This window comes from Peromyscus californicus, unplaced genomic scaffold (genome assembly GCF_007827085.1).
Source record: "Peromyscus californicus insignis strain IS unplaced genomic scaffold, ASM782708v3 Scaffold_13__1_contigs__length_99412109, whole genome shotgun sequence".
NCBI classification, from domain to species: Eukaryota; Metazoa; Chordata; class Mammalia; order Rodentia; family Cricetidae; genus Peromyscus; species Peromyscus californicus.
In genome coordinates this window covers 70,178,367-70,200,464 of record NW_026294424.1, presented here as the reverse complement: position 1 = coordinate 70,200,464, position 22,098 = coordinate 70,178,367, and the positions used below count along the sequence as shown (strand labels likewise).

At 42.3% G+C, this 22,098-nt stretch overlaps 1 protein-coding gene across 2 annotated transcripts in view; it reads right to left on the bottom strand.

Annotated features, from left to right (window-relative positions):
* The window catches only part of Cep135 (centrosomal protein 135), a 61,804-nt gene that overhangs the window by 30,307 nt on the left and 9,399 nt on the right, over positions 1-22,098 (bottom strand). For both annotated transcript variants that reach the window (XM_052735217.1, XM_052735218.1), the window contains exons 6-13: positions 21,908-21,992; positions 18,225-18,353; positions 16,134-16,349; positions 12,499-12,564; positions 8,096-8,234; positions 6,546-6,769; positions 3,676-3,828; positions 2,441-2,593 (exon numbers count right to left, since the gene is read on the bottom strand). In XM_052735217.1, the coding sequence (XP_052591177.1) occupies positions 2,441-2,593; positions 3,676-3,828; positions 6,546-6,769; positions 8,096-8,234; positions 12,499-12,564; positions 16,134-16,349; positions 18,225-18,353; positions 21,908-21,992 (1,165 nt within the window). The remainder of the gene's footprint in view (positions 1-2,440; positions 2,594-3,675; positions 3,829-6,545; positions 6,770-8,095; positions 8,235-12,498; positions 12,565-16,133; positions 16,350-18,224; positions 18,354-21,907; positions 21,993-22,098) is intronic.

The following is a 22,098-nucleotide window of genomic DNA, read 5'->3' as shown; positions in this document are numbered from 1 at the left end:
CCGGGTCACACCCTTCACTGAGGACCTCCTGGCAGTTGACAGTCCGAGGAGGGAGGTCATCCTTTTGTAAGGATGTGATCAATGTGGGATGCCATGCCCCAGCGGCCGGCCCCAAACCCTGAACATATGGGCAGTAGTAACTGGAGTTAGTGGGCTATTAAAAAAAAAAGGGGGAAGAAATTGAAACAGGAGGGAAGTTGGGAGGGGTTAAGAAGAATATGTATGATCATATTTCATTGTATACATGCATGAAATTCTCAAGCATAAAGGAAAATAAATATAAATAAGTAAGTTTTTCTAGGCAAGGAGCTTTATTTTCATTTGTCAAAAGGAATCTAGAGCCTGGATGTTTACCCTGGAGTTAAAGGTAAGAAAAGATAGAGAAGGACATTGGAAGAGGTGGCACACTCTTCCAGTCGTCTGTGCAGAAGACCTGTGGCAAGAAAAGGTCCCTTAAGCCAGGAGCCTTGAAAAAGGGGAGTAGGAAATAGCAAAAATGAGTGTCGGGGAAAGATGACAGGTCTTAAATCAGGCCAGGGCCGACCGACCACTGATGATCTTGTACAGGTAATGAACTTTACTAGAAGAAACATGAGCAGATTTGCATCTGTGAAAGATGAGTCTAAAATCAATGTTAACCATGTATCAGAGCACAAAGGGCCGGCCCCACTATAACAATGCATGTGAGAATAACCACCACAGGGTGTGGGCAGAAGACAAGGAGCAAACAATGGGAAGGAAAGGAACAAGGACTCAAGGAGACTGTACACAGATGGGTGAGGCTAGGCAAGTTATTTAAATTCTCAGCTCTCATCTGTCAACAGGAACTACCAGAAAAGGCTTTTGTGAAGATCTACTGTGATGGCTGCATGGAACAGACCCTCCTGGGGAAAGCTTAGTTGTTCAGGAGGCAGCACTGATGGCCTTGGCTGACAGCTGTCCCGGAGCTTTCAGGGAGAGCTTAGTCATAATGGCTGCTGGAAAGCAGAGTGGTCAGGAGAGCCAGGAAACACTCCAGAAGGCCGGAGGAGTCAGATGAGCAGTGCTGTTTGTGAAGGAAAGGTCTCTTGTAAACTCACAAAAGCCCGCCTCCTACAACCCAGAAGGGTTCTGCTCATCTGAATGCAGCCTTTCTGAGTTGTTAGTACTAATAGGTTTTTAAGAAGTCTGTTTTTACGTTTCTGGTCATTAAAACAGATATGGAAAGGGTAAGTGAGTAGCTGTGCTAAACAATGCCATATTGCACAGAAGCTTTCTCACTGGCAATTTTAACTCTTTTTTTTTTTTTTAATTTCTAGAAGGCAGCATTCCAAAAGACTCCAATTAAAAACATTCTTACACTGCCTTTGGGTATAAAACTTTAAAATTTGTAGTATAAAGACTATGCTTAAAGTGTTTATTTTTCTGTTCCTGGTTTTAGTGGCCACTTTCAAAGCATTTATTTCATAATATTAACTGGAAGTAACCACAGCTTCCACAACAAGAACACTCAGAACTCACCGTGTGGACGTACTATGAGACAATGCTTTGTATGTATTAACACAATTATTTGGGAACAATTATAAGAATTATAATCTACCAGAGAGAAATGAAAACATCACACAAATGCTCATATGAGCATTACTCATGGATAAACCTTAAGGATATCCTGCTGAGAAACACCAAACATTAAAACACACAGGTGGATTGGGGATGTAGCTCAGTGCTTGTCCTGTATACGCTAGACCCTGGGTTCAATGCCCAACATCACAAAATGAAAGAAAATCCTATATTTAATGATTCAGTTCATATGAAACGTCCAGAGAAAGCACAGAGGCAGAAAGTGAATCAGTAGTGCCTACAGCTGAGGCGGCCTGGGGCAAAGTGAAGCTATTATAATGGATACAAGGTTCCTTACTGTGGTAATGAGTTTTTCTAAGATTAATTATGGTGAAAGCTATAAAAGACAGGGAGAAAAAGAAGAGCAGAAGCCACTGAACTGTCCCTTCATTAAACGGGTAAATTGTCTCTAAGTGAAAAATAACCAGTCATTAAGTAAAGAAGAAAAGGACACCACTCTGACCTACAACAATCCCGGGTTCAGGGTGCGGCATGCTGCTTCTGGAAGGATCGAGAGCACGTCTTGGGCTTTGGGGTCAAATGTGTCTGCTGTGACTTCCCAACTCTGCCACCATGGTACGAGAGAAGCTATGGACAACACTTTATCGATGATGGAATAGTCTTAGCTATGGCCCCCCCACACACACAAAGTGGTTCAGACTGGGCTGGCATGCTGCTATGCTAGCTCTACCTCCATGTATATTCTAAATAGTAACTTCACAGGACAGTGCAGTTATAAAGGGAGGCAGTCGGGGAGGGGCATACGAATGCACGCCATTTTCACTTCTTTCCAAATCCTTAATAAATTACCTTTCAAAAAGATGTAAACTGAATTACTTACTTCCAATTTTTCTCTCAGAGCTTCGTTTTCTGCTGTAATTCTTCTTAAGTCAAATAATGCACGCTCTTTCTCCTTTTCCATACAGCTAACAAGATTGCTGGGGACTGTCACGTTAGTGGACTCCCGTTTTAGTGCAGATAACTCTTCCTTCGCCTTAAAGCATTAGAAGACATAAAAGTACTTTGGATATATCCACTACTTTAAAAAGGGGGTGGGGCAGGGATATATTAAATACATGCCACTTTCCCTTTCTTCCCAAATCCCAATAAAATAAGAGGGAAAGGATTAAAATTAAATACTAAAGTCCCAAAGGCAAGAAGATTGAGCCACAAAACACTGGAAACTAGAAGCGGACGGACAGAGAAGAATTAACTAGGTAGACTCAAGAAAGCTAAAAGCTAAGTCCACTGTGGGGGAGACTCCAGAAGTGGATCCATTTAATGAATGCACTGCCAAGTCCTAGAAGAGGTCACAAAAGTGAAGGTGCCTCTTAACTTACGTCTCCCCCTCCTGTCCAAACGGCCAGGGGCGTCATGAGAGACAGGTGTGGGACAAAGCAGCTGCAGGCCCCAGGACTTGCCCCGTCAACTCGGCATCTGCCAGCTCAGGCTCCGTAGCAGGGCCAGGCTGGGGCAATGCTGGCCTCCCCAGAGCAGATTTTCCCCAGGAGCTAACCCTCAGAGTGTGCGTGCACCACCGGCTCTCACTGACTGGCTAGCCTGGGCTAACAGGCTCTGGAGACCCACCTGTCTTGACCCAAGTGCTAAGAGAGCCGCCATGCCCAGCTGTCAGGTGTGAGGATCTGACCTCAGGTCCTCACGCTGGTGCGGCAGGCACTCGACAGCGGAGCCAGCTCCTCAGACTCAGAGGCTAACTGAAGAGTCCATGTTTCAAACAGTGGCTGCATCTCCAGTCTATCCCTGGGATTCTGATATGTGGTAGCACGTCTAAAGCTGCCACAGAGCCATCTAAGATCTGTTCAGTTACTTTCAGAACAAAGAGACAATCTCTAACTGACCTGATACACTGATAAGCAAGAAAAGAGGGAGTACAAACAGGAAAAAGAGAGAAGTACCTTTTTTTAAGAGAAGATGACAGAAAACTACTACCACGTATCATCTTAATGGGGAAGGAAAATCAGAGTCCCTCGTGTTAGGAAAATATGCGGGACACAGAGTGGCTCTGTTTTAGCTGATTCGAAACAACGTGCTGGATGAACTGGACCAATCTCTTACCTCGTCATACAAGACACTTAGTTTATCCCTTTCGGCCGTGAGCAGTTTCACATTGCACTGTATATCCTCCATGTATTTTTCAAATCTTTCTAGCATGCGCTGAAGCTCATCTCTTTCTCTCGTGATCAGATGAATGTCTGAATTGTGATCACCCTGAAACAATTAAAAAGATGCACATTATCATTTGTTATCATTACAACCCTGTGGTTGTCACAGAGACGCTGGCAATGAGGCTGGCTGAAGCAGGCTCCCAGACAGAAGAACAGAAGCTCTTCTAATGTAATTAAAGAATAAACTCCATGAGAGCAGACGAAGGCACAGGCAGGGATGGTGCACATTCCCTGGCTCTGGGTTCTCAGGAAGGTCCGCGGCTGCCAATGCCACCACCTGTGCAGGTCTCATTAGATGCTTCCACGGCTGCGCTCCTCAGCTGTTCCCATGACACACTCGTGGCACCTAAGCTATAATCTCTCAACAAGGAGGTCAGCAGCACTTAGAAGCTTGCACACATGAAGTCAAGGGTCCATGCTGGAATCTTCGGGAGGAGAGTATAGGACATTTGGTCAAGTCTTCCGTGTCAGTCTGATGCATGGTAAGTTTTCAGAGTCATTGCTGTATAACTCTCTGCCAAGGAGAGTCCAGGAAGGCATGTGTGTACCTGTTTTCTATGATTGACCATTAAGGCTGGCGTCTCAGGTACAACAGCCCCAGCTGACTCAACCTACATGGGGTCTGTTTGTGCAATGGTACAAGTTTAAATATTTCTACCAGACAGCACATATTAGGATGTTCACCGACTAAGCAAAGTTTCTTCCAACATTCCCCTGATTTCCAACATTCCTAAGAATGTATCTACTATCATTGTATAATTCAAAAGATCCAGTCATCACTGCCATGAAAATGAGGATTGTAAACTGACAGCATGTTAACATCAATGACCTAAATACAGAAACCCTGATAAACTGCTACACTAGTGTGGCAGTTTAAATGAGAATGACCCCTGTAGGCTCATATGTTTGAATATTTGGTCCTAAGTTGCTGGAACTGTTTGGTAAGGATTGGGAGGTGTGGCCTTGTTAGAGGAGGTGTCACTGGGGGCAGGCAGGCTTTGAACTTCAAAAGACTCCCTTTCCCAGTGTGCTCTCTGCTTCCTGTTTGTGGATCCAAATGTGAGCTCTCAGCTGTTCCTGCCACTCCTTTGCTCTGCTTCCATGAACGTAATCCCTCTGAAACCATAAGCCGAATTAAACGCTTTCTTTTATATGTTGCCTTGGCTATGGTGTTTTGTCACAGCAAGATTAAAGTAATATACAATTGGAAAGAGTCTTGGCTTATATTATTTGATATCCACTGAGCATATACAACACCAATGAAGACTCAGTAAACGGTAGAAATGTGTGAGGTGGCTCCACATAGGATAAGCTACCCTTTTTGTTAAACAGGCACATGTGAGCATGATGGACATGACTGGATAGCACAGACACATTGAAGGGCAAGCTGTTTATACGACAAGAGCAGAGAGCCTGTGACCTAACATTTTCCAGAATGCAGTCTGCACAGACCCCAGAAAAGGAGTGCAATGAATAAAGATCCATGACTGTTCTCATTACTGTCTATACCTCAGCTTAAATGTCACTTTCTACAAGGAATCCCTCCAGATTCTCCACATAATTCAGATGTAAGAAAAACTCCAGTGTTCTGAATTGCTCCTGTACACTCTTCATTAGCACTTAATATAAATGAGAACTTACAAGTTATTTAGCAGTCAGGGATGTAGCTCAATGGTAGATATACCCCTCAAATTTACATGATGTTTTTAATGTACTTATTAACACTGAATTTCTGTGAGAGACATAGGAAGCTCCTGTTCCTGTCATTTTGTGTTCAGTACTTGGTACGGGATCTGAACATTTCCTGACTTGTCTGCTCGAGGGGAATGCTTCACTTTTCTGTAAATGCATCTTGTATGTAATATTTACGGTACTATTATGTAATGTATGCTAATTAATGCCCCTTCTCCACTCTATTATTCTCAATACATTAACAAGCAGTATGCATAGGACTGAAGGTACAACATCAGGAACTACTTTTCTTCTTCTTCTGGGAGGCTGGGATAATGAAGATCACTGATATTAAAAATGATTTATTGTAATTCCAAGGAACCATACGTAACAACTTACCATCAAGCAGGAAGCTGGCAGCCACAGCCGGTACCAAATCCAGATCGAGAGAGGCCTTTGTTGTCTGCTAACAAAGTGCTTCTGCACATGCCTACAATACCGACTTTTCATTGGGAAATGCACTCCCCAGGTCTCCATGCTCACACCTATCTCACACACACTCCTTTCCCTCATGGGCTTACTCACAGTCACCCAGCATGCCTGCAGCTTTTTACTGGCACTGTGAGACATGCACTAAAAGTGATGATGCTCCTAACTCGACCAACGAAGCTGGGAATGACATAAAGGCATGTTGTGGGCCATGCGGACAGAGCTGCTCTGTTAGCAGAGGAAAGTGCAGCTGTCCCAGAACAGAAAGCCTGGAAAGAGCGGAAACGTACAGCATTGTGAGCCTCTGAGTTCTAGGTTCTGAAAGCCTACAGGCCTCTACATGACTCAGCTAGTCAACCTAAATTTATAGGAATCAAAATGTTGTCCTTTATTGTTGGGGAGTTTTCCTGATTATGCAAGGTGTCCCACAAGTTATAGAAAAAAGGAAAATCCAGATTAGGACTTTTGAAAACATGTATAAATGACATTGATTTTTAATACAGCAATAAAGTAAAAAGGTTTCACACACACACACACACACACACACACACACACACACACACACACACACACACCCTTTTGATTACTCCTAGGTATTACCTTTTCTGAGCATTTGAATGCTGGATTTTTTTCCCGGGCATAGTGATTTACAGAACAAGTTCTTCGCTGGATGATGTGCTGGAGTTTCTCCAGCTCTTTCCTGTAATAGTCTCGCTCCTCCTCTATGCCTTTCAGGAATGTGTCTAAACGAGAAGGTGATTTGTCTCGACGTGTTATCCCATGTTCTAGCCTCATCCTCTCAACTTCCAAAGTCAGTTCTCTTTCTGCAAATTAAAGTGGGTAAGATAACATTGTGTATAGAATGTGAATTAGTCAAGTAAATAAATAATTTCCAGAATGAAAACTACTAGCAATCCTGAGTGGCTCTATGTGTAACCCACAAAGATCAGACATATCAAGTAACTAGGAGGAACATAAAAGCAAAACGTTAACAGTAAATACTGTCCAACAAATGTAGGTCACCCTCTGTGACGTTATCACAGCTGGACACTGTTTAGTACTATAAAAGAAAGTGATGCACTTCCAAGTAGGGGTTCCTAGAGACCCTAAAAGAGCACTGAAAGAAAATGTACCTGTAAGCAACCCAGCAGGTGCATAGTTCACTGAACTTGAATTTAAAACATGCACAAAGAAACCAAAAGAACCCACTGTTTTCTTCCAATAAGCACAATTATTAGTTTTCTGCTGTTATTTTTGAGATAAGATGTATAGACTGACTCAAACTCCTGTGCTCAAAAGGGCCTTGTGCCTGTCAAGTACCTGGGACTATAGGAATATACCACTATAAACAACCCAGCTCACAATGACTAGTTTTTACCATGAAAGTTCCTTGTTCATGGTCTACAACAAAGCAAGTACTAGCAACTTCACAGGGCTCAGCCTGTGTCGCCGACACCCACACACCAACATAAGACTCATTTTCATGATGCATCCCACGCTGCCATCCTCCTCTTCATTCGCTCTGCAGATGCACAACGTACTACATGCAACTGGCTATCCATGACATTAGAAAACTTAGGAACTGGCCATTCCATCCCGAGAAGGAATGACCAGAGAGGTGGGAGAGCGAGAAGGAATGAGCAACTGTGGCAAATGTTAAAAGGTAACAAGCTACCAAGAGAAGGGCACTGGTTGCACTCAGCACCATGTGTGAACAGGCTGGAAGGGCAGTTCTGCTGGGGAGGGAGGGAGAGAAGCCTCCTGGAATGGAGTGAGGAGCTACGGAGGAGCGGGTAATCAGAGACACAAGTGCAGATTGTGAGGCAATATAACGAACGGCATTCCTTCAAAAGACTCTGTACTTCCATTCCCGCAAAGACTCTGTACTTCCATTCCCGCCATTCCAGAATGGTTTTCTCAGTCCGCCTTCAAGAAGACACTTCCACTGCAAGATATTCAAGCAGCCTCCTGTGCCAGCCACTCAGATACAGGGAGGGCTTCCTATCATGTCCACACTGCCTAGTGCCACTTCTGGTTCACAGCAAGTGCTCAGCACATAGTGAGTAAACAAAAGCACGAAAGATCATCTACTAATAACAACAACATAAAGAGAGCAAAATCGCTTTTTTAACCTACATTTGGCATCTTACCTGTGACTGCAAAATTATCCAATTTTTTGCTAAGTCTGTGCTTTTCTTGCTCAAGCTGATGAACAACAGTTTCCAGGTCTGATTTTAGAAGGAGTTCATCATTTAGTCTCTCCTTTTCCTTATGGCATAAGTCTAATTCCTGCAAAATGGTAATTTTATAATTAAGTATTCTAATAGCTTTATTAAATATTTATAATACTTATAGGCAAATGGGTACTTTTGTAAGCATATATATGATTATACCTATATAACAGCAATTCATATATACATGTGTGTATGTGTGTGTACATGCACATACTTTTAATCACTTCAATTGTGTCAAAATGCACCATAAAAGAACAGTCTTCCAAAGGACGCAGTGAATGGGACAAAATGGCAGCCTACTAAATGGGAAAAAGTCTTCACCAACCCCACATCTGACAGAGGACTGATCTCCAAAATATATAAAGAACTCAAGAAACTAGACAGCAAAATACCGAACAATCCAATTAAAAAATGAGGTTCAGATCTAAATAGAGAATTCTCAAAAGAAGAATCTCAAATGGGTGAAAGACATTTAAGGAATTGTTCAACATCCTTAGCCATTAGAGAAATGCAAATCAAAATGACTTTGAGATAAGATCAAAAACATTGAAGGCAGCTTATGTTGGAGAGGATGTGGAACAAGGGGAACACTCCTCCACTCTTGATGAGAATGCAAACTTGTACAGCCACTTTGGAAATCAGTATGGCAGTTTCTCAGAAAATTGGGAGTCAATCTACTTAAAGACCCAGTGATACTACACTTGGGCGTATATCCAAGGGATATTCAATCATACCACAAGGACACATGCTCAACTATGCTCATAGCAGCATTATTCATAATAGCCAGAACCTGGAAACAACCTAGATGCCCCTCAACCAAAGAATGGATAAAGAAAATGTGGTACATTTACACAATGGAGTATTACTCAGTGGTAAAAACAATCACATCATGAAATTTTCAGGCAAATGGACAGAACTAGAAAATATCATTCTGAGTGAAGTAACTCAGACCCAGAAAGACAAACATGGTATGTACTCATTCATAAGTGGATATTAGATGTAAAGCAAAGGATAACCAAGCTACAATCCACAGCCCCATAGAAACTAGGTAACAAGGAGGACCCTAAGAGGGATGCATGGATTACCGTGGGAAGGTGAAATAGATGAGATCTCCTGGGTAAACTGGGCGTGAGGGGAGGTAGAAGGGAGGGGATGGGGGTTGGAAACACAAGGTGGTGAGATGGTTGAATTGGGAGATGTATGGAGAGGGAGAGCAATGAAAGAGATCTCTTGATAGAGGGGGCCATTATGGGGTTAGGGAGAAACCTGGTGCCAGGGAAACTCCCAGGAATCCACATGGATGACCCCAGCTAAGACTCATAGCAATAGTGAACAGGGTGTCTGAATTGGCCGCCTCCTGTAATCAGATTGGTGACTATCCTGATTGTCATCAGAGAGCCTTCATCTAGTAACTGATGGAAGCAGATACAGAGATCCACAGCCAAGCACTGGGCCGAGCTCCAGGAGTCCAGTTGAAGAGAGAGGAGGGATTATATGAGCAAGGGGTAGGGGTCAAGATCATAATGGGGAAACCCACAGAGACAGCTGACCTGAGCTCATGGGAGTCCATGGACTCTAGACCTACAGCTAGGGGACCTGCATGGGACTGACCTAAGCCCTCTGCATGTGGGTAGCATGTTAAGTAGCTTGGTCTGTTTGTGGGGCTCCTAACAGTGGGCCTAGGATCCTGGCAAATGAACTGGCTTTTTGGAACCTATTCCCTATGGTGGGATGCCTCTCTCAGCCTTGATGCAGAGGGGTGGTGCTTGGTCCTGCCTCAACTTGGTATGCTATGCTTTGTTGACTGTCATAGGAAACCTTAACCTGAGGTTTCTTTCTGAGGAGTGGATGGGAAGCAGGGTGGAAAGGAGGGGGGGTGGAGGGAATAGGAGGAGAGGAGGGAGCGGAAACTGTGGTTGGTATGTAAAATAAAACAAACAAACAAAAGAACAGCCCTCTACCAAGGACCCACAGTCTATACACTGGGCTGGGACTCTGATCACTGTCACATTTAACTCCCATTAGAGAAGTTTCCTCTCATAGTAGATGGGAACTAACACTGAGACCCATAATTGGACAATGGGCAAAGAGTGAGAGACTTTGGCACACTCAGTTCTAAATGGGATGTCTTTATTAAACCCTCCCCTCAAGGCTCAGGGATCTATGTGGAAGAGTATCCAGAAAGACTGTGAGAGCCAGGGGTGGCGGATGCCATGAGGAAACAGCCACACAGCAGTACTGATGCACAAATGAACTCCGAGACTGTGGCAGCACATGCAGGGCCAGCTCAGGTTCACGGCCAGCTGTGGTCCCAGCAGAGAAGGAAAATGGACAGTCTCCTACGTCTAACCAAGAAGCTAACTGCAATCAATCCCTGCTGGGAAAGATCAGTATCCTCCAATGGAGTGCTACTTTGTATTTTAACCACACTCCAGGGCAGGCCCCATGCCCAGTTGGCCAGACAAAATGGACTCTATGGCTTTTGTGTGCACTTTGTGCTTTGTTTTGGTATTTTTTTTTTTTGTCTTACTGGGTTTTCATTTGTTTTGACATTTGCTTTTGTTTTGTTTTGGAGGGAGGGATGGAGAGAGTGAGAGAGATGAATGTTTAGTAGGGAGGGAGGATCTGGGAGGAGCTAGGAGAGAAAAATATGATCAAAATATATATTACACATAAAAAAATTAAAAGCAAAAAAAATAAACAAACAAAAAAGCCCCCCCACGAACCAAACATACCATGATTCCCATACTAACAAATGCTACCAATGCTCTTTTGTGGAAGGCAGAGCCCTTACAGTTCCTTTGCTCCTCGTTTGTTTAGCACATCGACCTACTTCTCTCTAAATGAATATGAACGTGCACAACACAATTTATTAACGCCTATGTTTAAAGAGTGCAGCAGTGCAGACCCAGTGACAGAGTCACTGTTTCTGCCATGGCAAGTGTGGAGTGGACACTGGCTATCAATATCATTATTATCTCAGAAAAACGTAAACTACAAAACTAACAGAAAACATCAGAAACTGTTGACAGTGTCAGCCACCATCACAGAGAATCGATCATGGATCTGAGACAAGCACTGTCAATCATTCTCCGCACTCACAGTGTGCAGACAATAGTGAACAGCAGCAAACCCTCTTGCACACACAGGTGTGTGTGAGTTCTCTACTCTTACTTTCCCTTTCAAAATGCCTTTAGCACACTGCTTCAAAGATGCATAGGGTGAAATCTCTTGTTTATAATATTCATCTCTTACAAGTCCTGCTATTATTTCAAATGCAGCCAGTGAGTCCAAATGACCTCTTTCCCCTTAAAGTCGATCATGAAGCTGCTATCATGTGCTCTGTTCTTCATACTATGTGTACAAAACTCCACAAGGAGTGAATGCAGGCCACCACACCATAGAGACGGCATGTCACCAGAATACAGCAGCATAGACTACACATAATGAAGAGATGCAAGTTACTGTTGGTCTTTGCCTCTGACCTTACAGGAACCCTCCCAACGTAGCAGGCTACCACAAGGCAGAGAGCCCTCCACCTCTGAGTGACCGCCAGTTTTAGCCTGTAAGGCATTCTCCTAGTTCCACAGTGAGTCCCTGTATCAGAGGTCTCTAGGAAATGAAGCCTGTCTTTCTCAGCAAAAGCTACAGGGATAAGCATTATGACTAGGAAAATGGCTTGACTTATACCAAACAAAGCAATTAAAAGAAGCATGAGTACTTCTAATAACAGTCAACAAATAAATACCAGCTCTTAATCTTACTGTTGCTAGTAAACTGCCAAGCCATGAAGTAGTTAGAGGAATACAGAATTCCTACAGGGTCTCAGATTTTCCATCTTATCTATAATCCCATGCTATGGAAGATTAGGGAATGATAAAACTAAGAAATTGCATAACCATACTGTGAAACATTTATCACTCAGCTATAGAAAGGAATGGAGCTCCCATTCAAGCTGTGACCTCACAAACCTAGAAAACAGACTAAGTAAAAGAAGTCTGATGCAAAAGATCACACAACACATGATCCATCTATACAAAACAGTCAGAATGAGAACTCTAGAACCTGAAGGCAGGTGAGTGGTTGCCGGGGGCCAAGCAGAAGGTAATGGGGTGACTGCTGATGGGAAGAAGGCTTCTTTCCAGAGTGATAATGTTCTGGGGTTAGCAGTGATGGTTGGACCATTCTGTGACTGTGCCAAAACAACACAGTCCACTAAAAAGACTGAATATTATCCTTACACATTGTTTCTCAACAGACTTACAAAATCAGGCATCAATTCCATGCTGAAAACACTGGCAAGTGTGGGATCAACTTACCACATGAAGTTTTGACAGTTTTTCCTCAAGGTTCCGCATTTCACAGAGGTTTCTTTTAATCTCTTTCTAGGAAGAAAAAGCCTATTAGGTGAGCATCTAAGACCCTAAAGGTATACATTACTATGGCATAAGGAGGAAGATCAGCTGGTCTGCACTCTATCAGTAAGGTCTAGGACTCTAGCCTAATGCTCAGCTTCAATGACTAGAGAGTGAAGTTGAGATGGAGGTTGTTTAACACTGTGGTGTCCTGAATGCCTGTGTGGACTCACTTGTCAAGCAGAGAACCACTTCAACTTTCTCTTCTCAGGCCTTAGCTTTGGCAAGTGATGGTGGTCATTTCCTAACCAGCCTCTTCACTGCTCTCAGCCTGCTTTTACCAACCTGGATCTCTTTCATTACAACCGAGAGAGCAGAATGCCACTGAAACACTGTGATCTAGCAGCAATCTTTGGCTGCAACAAGTTGACATCTGTGGGCCCTGTCAACAGGCCACGAGGAGCCACGTTCAATGCGTTGCACGGAAAAGCACAGCACGTACAAAAAGGAGCAGAGAAGAGAGGGAAGAGATAGAGTGCAGCAATACACTAAAACCAGAAAAGCAGAATCAACAGCAGAAGAATTACATACTCTCACAGCTGTTCCCCAGGGCCTCACACACGTGGGACAAGCACTCTGCAAATTGGGCCACACCCCAACCCACATCTTCTTTCCAGACTGTTCGTTCGGCTAGGCAGGGTCTCTTGAGAGTCCATACACACTTCAGGACTATTTCCCACTTTTGTAAAAGCTGACACTGCATCCTGACAGGACTTGAATTGCATTCACAGACCGTCTCCTAATGAATGCACACAGGATGCCTTTCCACTCACACATCCTTTAACTTTCATTAGTGTTCTATCATGTCTGAAGTTTTCACCTCACTGCTTAAGTTAGTTCTTTTTGATGTATCTGCAAATGAGATTAATTAATTTTTGTTGATTTTTTTTATTCTTACTATACAGAATTGTACCTGATGTGTGTGTGTGTGTGTGTGTGTGTGTGTGTGTGTTTAAGATGCAATTTTGTTGAACTTGTTTATTCTATTTCATTGTGTGCAAATCTTTGGATTTTCCACAATTAAGATCATATCACATATGAACAAAGATTTTTTTATTCTTTCTTTGAAAATTGTATGCCCTTTACTTTTCTGTTTTATTTTTGTATCTAATCGCTGAGAAGGTCTTCCAGTACTATGTTTTAATTTAGTTTTATTAAGATGTGGTTTCGCGGAGTATCCCAGGCTAGCCTAGAACACAACCTTCCTGCTTCAGCCTCCCTGCAAATGCTGGGACGTCTAGGCAGGCATCATCACTTCTGCTCAGGACTATGCTAAGCAGAAATAATAAAAGTATCCTAGACTTGTTCCTGATTCTAGAGGAAAAGATTTGAGTCTTTCAACACTGCGTATGTTTGCTGTGGGCTTCTTATTGATGGTTGTCTTATGTTGATATGGTTTCCTTCTGGCTCACTAACTAACGATGGGTTAGCATTGCCTAACACGGATTCGGTGATACAAACAAGGGTCTTCACACTGAGTCCTGTCTACTCTTGGCAGGAAGAGTTCCCAGAGATGCTATCAAGCTATGGGTAAAACCAGCTCTGTTTTCTTTGGTGGTGCTAGAGATGGAGCCCAGGCACACGGACACACCAGGCAAGCGCTCTCTCTACCGCTAAGCTGCACCTCCTTGCACACAGCTTTTTTATTTATTTATTTTTTTTTTTTTGGTTTTTTGAGACAGGGTTTCTCTGTGTAGCTTTGCGCCTTTTCCTGGAACTCACTTGGTAGCCCAGGCTGGCCTCGAACTCACAGAGATCTGCCTGGCTCTGCCTCCCGAGTGCTGGGATTAAAGGCATGCGCCACCACCGCCCGGCAGCACACAGCTTTTAAAGAGCGGCATCTAGTTAGTTAATTTACATTCAGTGCTCCTCAAAGATGACCGAGAGCCTGCTTGTGGTCTAGGTGCGTGTGAGTTCTCTGTTCTCAGTCTCCCTTTCACAACTGCCTTTAGCACACCGCTTCAAAGACATCTCATTCACGTTTTATCAGCACACTTTTTCAGGATTAAAAAGAAGCATCATGGGGTTGGAGAGATGGCTCAGTGGTTAAGAGCACTGACTGCTCTTCCAGAGATCCTGAGTTCAATTCCCAGCAACCACATGGTGGCTCACAACCATCTGTAATGAGATTTGGTGCCCTCTTCTGGCCTGAAGGACACATGCAGACAGAACACTGTATATATAATAAATAAATAAATCTTTAAAAAATAAAAAAAGAGCCGGGCGGTGGTGGCGCACGCCTTTAATCCCAGCACTCGGGAGGCAGAGCCAGGCGGATCTCTGTGAGTTCGAGGCCAGCCTGGACTACCAAGTGAGTTCCAGGAAAGGCGCAAAGCTACACAGAGAAACCCTGTCTCGAAAAACCAAAAAAAAATAAAAAAAAAAATAAAAAATAAAAAAAGAAAGAAGCATCCGATACAAAGACCACAAAGGCTAGGCTGGAGCTGCTTGAAGGCTTGCTTTTCTCCCATTCCATTTCATTGAGATGTGTTTCAGACACTTGTCAGCACTGTGAAATACCTGCCACTTGGACCTAGTGATTCCTAACAATCATACTGATAATGCCATGTGGAGGAATATTGTAACAGTGATCCTTACAGCCAAGGAATTAAAAAAAGAAATTCATACATGTTTTTATTCTAGGCCAGTAAGATACTGATCATAAAAGGCACCAAGTATAAAATGGGTACAATTTTGTGAGACTTTCAAGGAAAAAAGGTCACTTGGACTCACTGGCTGTACCATAAATAACAGTAAGACTTGTAGGAGAGCAATATTATAAACAAGAAATTTCACCCTGTGCATCTTTTCAGTGGAAAGATGATGAATGTTAGCTACCAACCATAAAATCTGTAAGGAAAACATTTTAAAAATACCTTTAGGGGCTGGGGCGATGTCTCAGTGGAGAACACACAAACTGCACAGGCTTAATGACCCGAGTTCGGATATGACCCAAGAACCCATATGAAATCCGGGCAGGCATGGCAACCACCAAGGAGTCAGAGCTGGGATCCCTGGGCAAGCTCACAAGCTAGACACAGCTGAAAGAGCGAGCTCTGGGTTCAGGAACAAACCCTGCCCCAATAAATAAAGGAAGAGTGACTGAGGCACACAGCCAACATCAGCTTCAGGCCTCCACACACATGCTCCCAGACGCGCATGTTCACCAACGCACATACACATGCCTACACATGTGAACACACACACATGATATAAACATACTCACATGCAAAAATAATCTTTCAAGAATTCTTGAGCCAAATCTGACCAGAGAACAAACTTCAGAGATAAGACGACAAGGATAGAAGCCATAGAGGAAATCAGGACCGGGTGTGGACATTTACTCTGGGCACAGGTGTGATTCAGGAAAACTAAACCAACTAGGGCAAAGGCCATCTTTTAAAGGGTGAGAACAGCGTTTAAGAAAACCTTGGATTATTAAACACAGAGCCATGCCCCCACTGAGCAAACCCCAAAGCTGAGCACGACTATCCTGAGCTGAGCGCTAGTGACATCCCCCAGCTCAGACTTGGCATCACCTTTGCCTCCCCGAGCTCCTTGTCCGCGGTCTCCAGCACTTCCTCTTTATGCCTTTCCATCTGCTGCGCGAGCTGGTCGATTTCGGTCAGCTCCTGGCAGAGCTTCTCATTTCTGTTGCTCAGATTCACGACCTCGCTTGTCACCGTCTCCTTGGTCTCTGTGAGCTCCTGAATGTGCTTCTCGAGTTCTTTATTAGCTTGCTGAAGGAAGTCAACCTGTATCCAACGTGCAAGTGCAGTGATAAAGTCTTCAAATGGGAAATTATCTGATACTCTGAACTTTGAACTAAAAGTTCTAAACACTGTATTTGAAAAGACCCTGAAGTTAAATCCAGCTGTTTTTTGTATGTGTAACCCTAAATACTATTTTTTTTCCCACACTGACAATGTGTACCTTAGTGAAAATATAGGTCCACTGGCTTCGACTTTTCAAATAGAGAAGGAAAGGATAAGAAATTTGTGCGAACTTGTTCCCAACAGAGCTCTAAAATATGACAAGACTGTCACAATGACATTAGCTTGTGCTGCCCAATACAGCAGCTACTAGCATCTAGATGGAGCTGCTGAGCACTTGAAGTACGGGGGTGGGGGGGTGGGGGTGGAGGTATTGGGAGGGGGTCTGAACTGAGACGTGCTATAAAAGCAAAGTGCATGAGGCTTCCAAGTTCTGGGGTTTTGTTGTTGTTTTAGGAAAGTAAAACTATTACATGCTGAAATGAAGTTCTGGATATATTGGGATAAATACATTGTTTACAATGATAATGTAGTCCATCTGTCTGGATTCACGTTTCCATTGGACAGTGTATTTGAACAAATTCCACCTGGCTACACACAGACAGCCCAGCATATCTAAACTTCCAAGTTCACATGTCACACCTTATAGAGCTCGTCTGCTTCTTTATCTTCAGATCACAGCATGGTGCAGGCACACACAGGCTGCATGCTTTGTTATTATTTCTTGGCAGTGCTGAGGCTTGGACTTGGGACTTGCATGTTACACAAGCCTTTTACTACCAAGCTACATTCTCACCCCATTAATTTATCAATAATACATTACATGTTAATATATGCTATATATAATATGTATGTAAAGTATAAAGTAGACAATATTGTGAATCATAGAGCATATAGTATAGACAGTATGTATACTCTATAACACAGAGTATACATAAGCATATGTATACCTTAAAATCATCTTTTACAGAATAAAATAGTCATTAAGTTTTTAAAAGTACAGAGCCATCAAGAATTCCCAACACACAAAGATAAACTTGGTTAGTATATTTTAAAATATCCCTTCTCAGTTTTCTCTCCCTATTTATATATTTTGTTGTTGTTTTGTTCTTTTGAGATAGGGTCTCGTGTAATCCATGGTAATCTAGAATTGATTACGGGGCTGAGACTGGCCATAAACTGATCTTCCTGCCTCTCTCTCCCAGTCTAGAGAACATGAAGCCCACACTCCCAAGAGGTGAGGTGGATGGTTTTTGGTCACTTAATGGAATGTGGTTATTTATCATCATTTAGGAGGGTTGGTTACAAGTTGTTGTTGGTCATGGTCAGGGAGAAAGCTAAACAAAGGAGATTAGGTTCAGGGATCTTGTTCTGGAAAGAAAAGGGGATATAGATATGAGATTAGTGTGTCACCATGTCTCACTCATTCATGAGATTTTTAAGAACAAACTGAGGGCACTGCCCAGGGTTTATGGTCTTCCTTTAAGTTTGGAACACTAGACCTACCTTACTGCTACCTTATTAAGTATCCTGATTTCTCAAAGCTACCCCTTATTTCTGCTCCATCAGAAACTCCCCAGAGCCAGGCGTAGCGGTGAATGCCTTTAATCCCAGCACTTGGGAGGCAGAGGCAGATGGAGCTCTGTGAGTTCAAGGCCAGCCTGGTCTACATAGAGGGTTTTAGGCCAGCCAAGGCTATATAGTGAGACCCTGTCTCAAAAAGAATAAAACAAACAAAAACTCCCTTAGAAATAATACCTCGGTGAACAAGCCTGTCACTTTTATAAACCCATAGAAAATTATAAAAAAACCTTGGATTTTTTATATGCTTAAAGAAACAACCCTAACAGCCATTACCTGAATATTTAAGTGAGCAATAAGCTTTTCGTTGGTTTTATTTCTAGTCTCCAGAGACAGGACATCAGGGGAACGACCACCATCCAAAGCAAGTGACAGCCGTTTTATTTCTCGTTCTCTTAGTTCAATCTGAGGACATAAATTGTGCTTTCAGTTGATCAAATTGGTTGTGAAGAAATCCTTCACCCTGCACTTTCATTTGGACACTTCCTTTTATCCCAACAATGCATACAAGCAGCTACCATTTATACTGGAATCCACACATGTGAAAACACAGCACATACCAATGTTAATAGTATCAATGTAGCTCTTATTAGTGCTTTTATGGAGTTGATTCTAATTGAATGTTTGAGGTTTTTTTTTTCTCTCCTCTAAAATTAGGCAAGTGTTTAATATGAAGAGAAATGTCTTGGTGGATTATACACATGTTCAAGTACTAGACTGATGCTGACATACTTCAGTGCTTGCCAGAATGAAGGAAGGAAGGGAAAACACTGAAAACTGAGTTACTATCAAATTCAACATTAAAAAGGATATGAAATGGGATGAATTTAATTGTTATTCACATATAGTCAAAAGATGACTATTAACCATAAATTGACACCAATTCACATGCAAAAATTGGAAAAATGCACACACACACACACACACACACTTTGTTTTCCCCAAAAATAGAAAGGAAAAAAAACAATGAAAATTCAATTCAATAATTACTGAACACACACTGAGCTATGCAAGGATGAATAAAACAATAGACTCTGACTTCCAGGAATATTCTCTAATATAAGGGGGAGTACTAGCAAGCACCCGATAGTTGCCAGATAACAGGTCTTCAACAGAAGAGTGAATGAAATGGTCCATGATTGCACCAATACTTAAAGGGATGAAGTGGCCCACTCTGCATTCTATGTCTATGCCTATGAAGTCACCAAGACCTTGTAAATACAGGATGTCAACAAAGGTTATTATAATGTTGCATTAAAAAAAAAAAAAAAGAGGTGTTCCAGGCAGCGACACCAATGCACAAAACCATGGGAAATATCAGAGGCAACAGAGATGGTTCAGCATGACTGGACTGTAACATGCCAGGAAGCTCATCCCTGGAGAGATGTGTGAAGAATTGAGCATTGAACTAAAACAACCCTGTAGTCCAGGTTATCCAGTCTCTCAGAATGCCTGTTTCAGTTTTCTCAAAATTCTGTGTCCAGAACAGCTTCAAAGCTGCTGGCTGAGATGGTCCAGCCTCACAGACTATCCAGCCAAGACTTCAGATAAGCTCTACACTTTCCTAACACAGACGGACTAAACAAAAGATAATACAGCTAGCTCTCCCAGACTTGCCCATTGTCCCAGTTTTCTCAGGGTTCCCTAGAGATGCTGTCACCCCCAGACAACAGGAAGCAGTCTAGAGAACATGAAGCCCACACTCCCAAGAGGTGGGGTGGATGGTTTTTGGTCACTTAATGGAATGTGGTTATCTATCATCATTTAGGAAGGTTGGTTACAAGTTGTTGTTTGTCATGGTCAGGGAGAAAGCTAAACAAAGGAGATTAGGTTCAGGGATCTTGTTCTGGAAAGAGAAGGGGATATAGAAATGATAGAATAAAAGGGTAGATTATTGAATCTCCTTTTGAACTAAAAAAGCAAATACTAGTCTTAAATATTTTACATTGGTATGGATTTTTGTATGTTGACACAAATTTAAGGTTATTTTCATTATAATGTATATATGTTTCTACTCTTGTTTAAGTTTTAGTACCTATGCAGCTCATTTAACAATGTAACGTGAATTTCTAGTCCTTGAAAGTTATTATTACAAACTTTTTATTTCAAAAAAGGATGAAGGGCATCCAAGAACCTCCATATGGAGTTTGCTTTCTTTGTGTCAAAGCTAGCCACTGAGCAAAAAACTGCCCTTACCTTGACTACTGACAGTATGCTAACCAAATTGGACAAGCAGGACACAAAAGAAAGGTGACTGCCAAACTTTGCCAAGACAAGGTAGGACAGTCCTTCAAAATTCCTGCTTCACAGAAAAGTCTGTCATATACTCTAGGCCTGTAGGCTGAAGATGGACACCCCAATGCTATGGAATGTTCTGTATGGCAAATGTGTTGTTGATTGGTCAATAAATAAAACACTGATTGGCCATTGGCGAGGCAGGAAGTGTAGGCAGGACAAGGAGGAGAATAAAGCTGGGAAGTGGAAGGCTGAGGCAGAGAGACACTGCCAGCTGCCATGATGACAAACAGCATGTGAAGATGCCGGTAAGCCACGAGCCATGTGGCAAGGTATAGATTAATGGAAATGGATTAATTTAAGCTGTAAGAACAGTTAGCAAGAAGCCTGCCACGGCCATACAGTTTGTAACCAATATAAGTCTCTGTGTTTACTTGGTCAGGTCTGAGCGGCTGTGGGACTGGCAGGTGAGAGAGATTTGTCCTGACTGTGGGCCAGGCAGGAAAACTTTAGCTACACCCCAATGTTGCAGAGGAACCTTGGATGGCTGTCCAGGCAGCCAGATGTCTGTTGTTTCTATAGTTTTGGAAGTTGCTTGCTCTGTATTTCCTGTTTACTCAAGTAATATTATGTCTTTCTGGGGTCTTTGATGGGGTTGAAGAGTAGATAGTTATACAGTTTTCCTTGTTACCAAATTCAGTAAGAAACTTACAATAGAGATGTAAAGTTTATAAGGTTAAGAAACATTAAAGCTTAAGTCATTTATCTAAAAAGATGTTTTAAGGTCTAAAAAGATATTTTTAGAATGGTAATACAAATTAGGATAGAAAATGGTTTTGATATAAAACTTTGGACTCATCAAGATGAAATAGATAATAGAGTAATTCCTCCAAATTTGCCAAATACAAATGGATTAGACATTGTAAATTTAATTCTTCCTTGATAACTATTCTTAATGTATATAGTTTTACTGTATTAGAGTTAAAATCTTTCCTTTTTATTTAGACAAAAAGGGGGAATGTTGTGGGGTATTTGTACCCTGTATAAAGATACATTGCTATGACTGGTATAATAAAAAGCTGAATGCCCAATAGCTAGGCAGGAAGTATAGGTGGGACTTCCAGGCAGAGAGAACTCTGGGAAGAAGAAAGGCAGAGTTGTCAGGCAAATGTAGAGGAAGCAGGATGGGCTTCTGTGTTTTTTTTTTTTAATTATTTATTGTGTGTGGCACGCGCGCACACGCCTCCTAAATGGAGGTCAGAGGACAACTTTCAGGAGTCGTCGGTTCTCTCCCTCCACCGTATGGGTCCTAGAGATGAAACTCATGTGGTCATGCCTGGTGACATGCACCTCTACCTGCTGAGCCATCTAGATGGCCCTCCTAACAAATATAAAACATTTAAGTATAATTATGAAAGTATGTTGTCACACTTAAATAAAATTATTCTTGAGATGAGCTTTATTTGGGGCAATTTTTTTTTATTCGGGGAAATAGATACTTTAAATAAAAGACAAGCTAAAATTACTGCTCACCTCAGTGACTAGTGAGGGATGGAACAAGTACTCTAGAGCTACTCTACTTACTAACTCGACTAACAAGCTTTCCGGAAAAGATAAAGGCTGCATTTAACACTAGAGATCTGTAATATCAAGGATAAGACAATTCTACTCATGATCAGAGCATACACATCTCAACCCAGACACACAAATAAGCAAAGTCTTACCTGTTTGCTGTAATTTCTCACTCCGTTTTCCATCAGCGCTAACTTCTCTTGCAGCTGGTGGACTTCCTCCTGAAGTTCCTGAATCCTGAAACACGTAGAACCAATGTCAGCATACGTGACGACTTTAGTTAAGAAACAAACATAAAAGTGATTGTTGTTGCATAAAATCCCACGTCCAGCTTTGGTGGGGG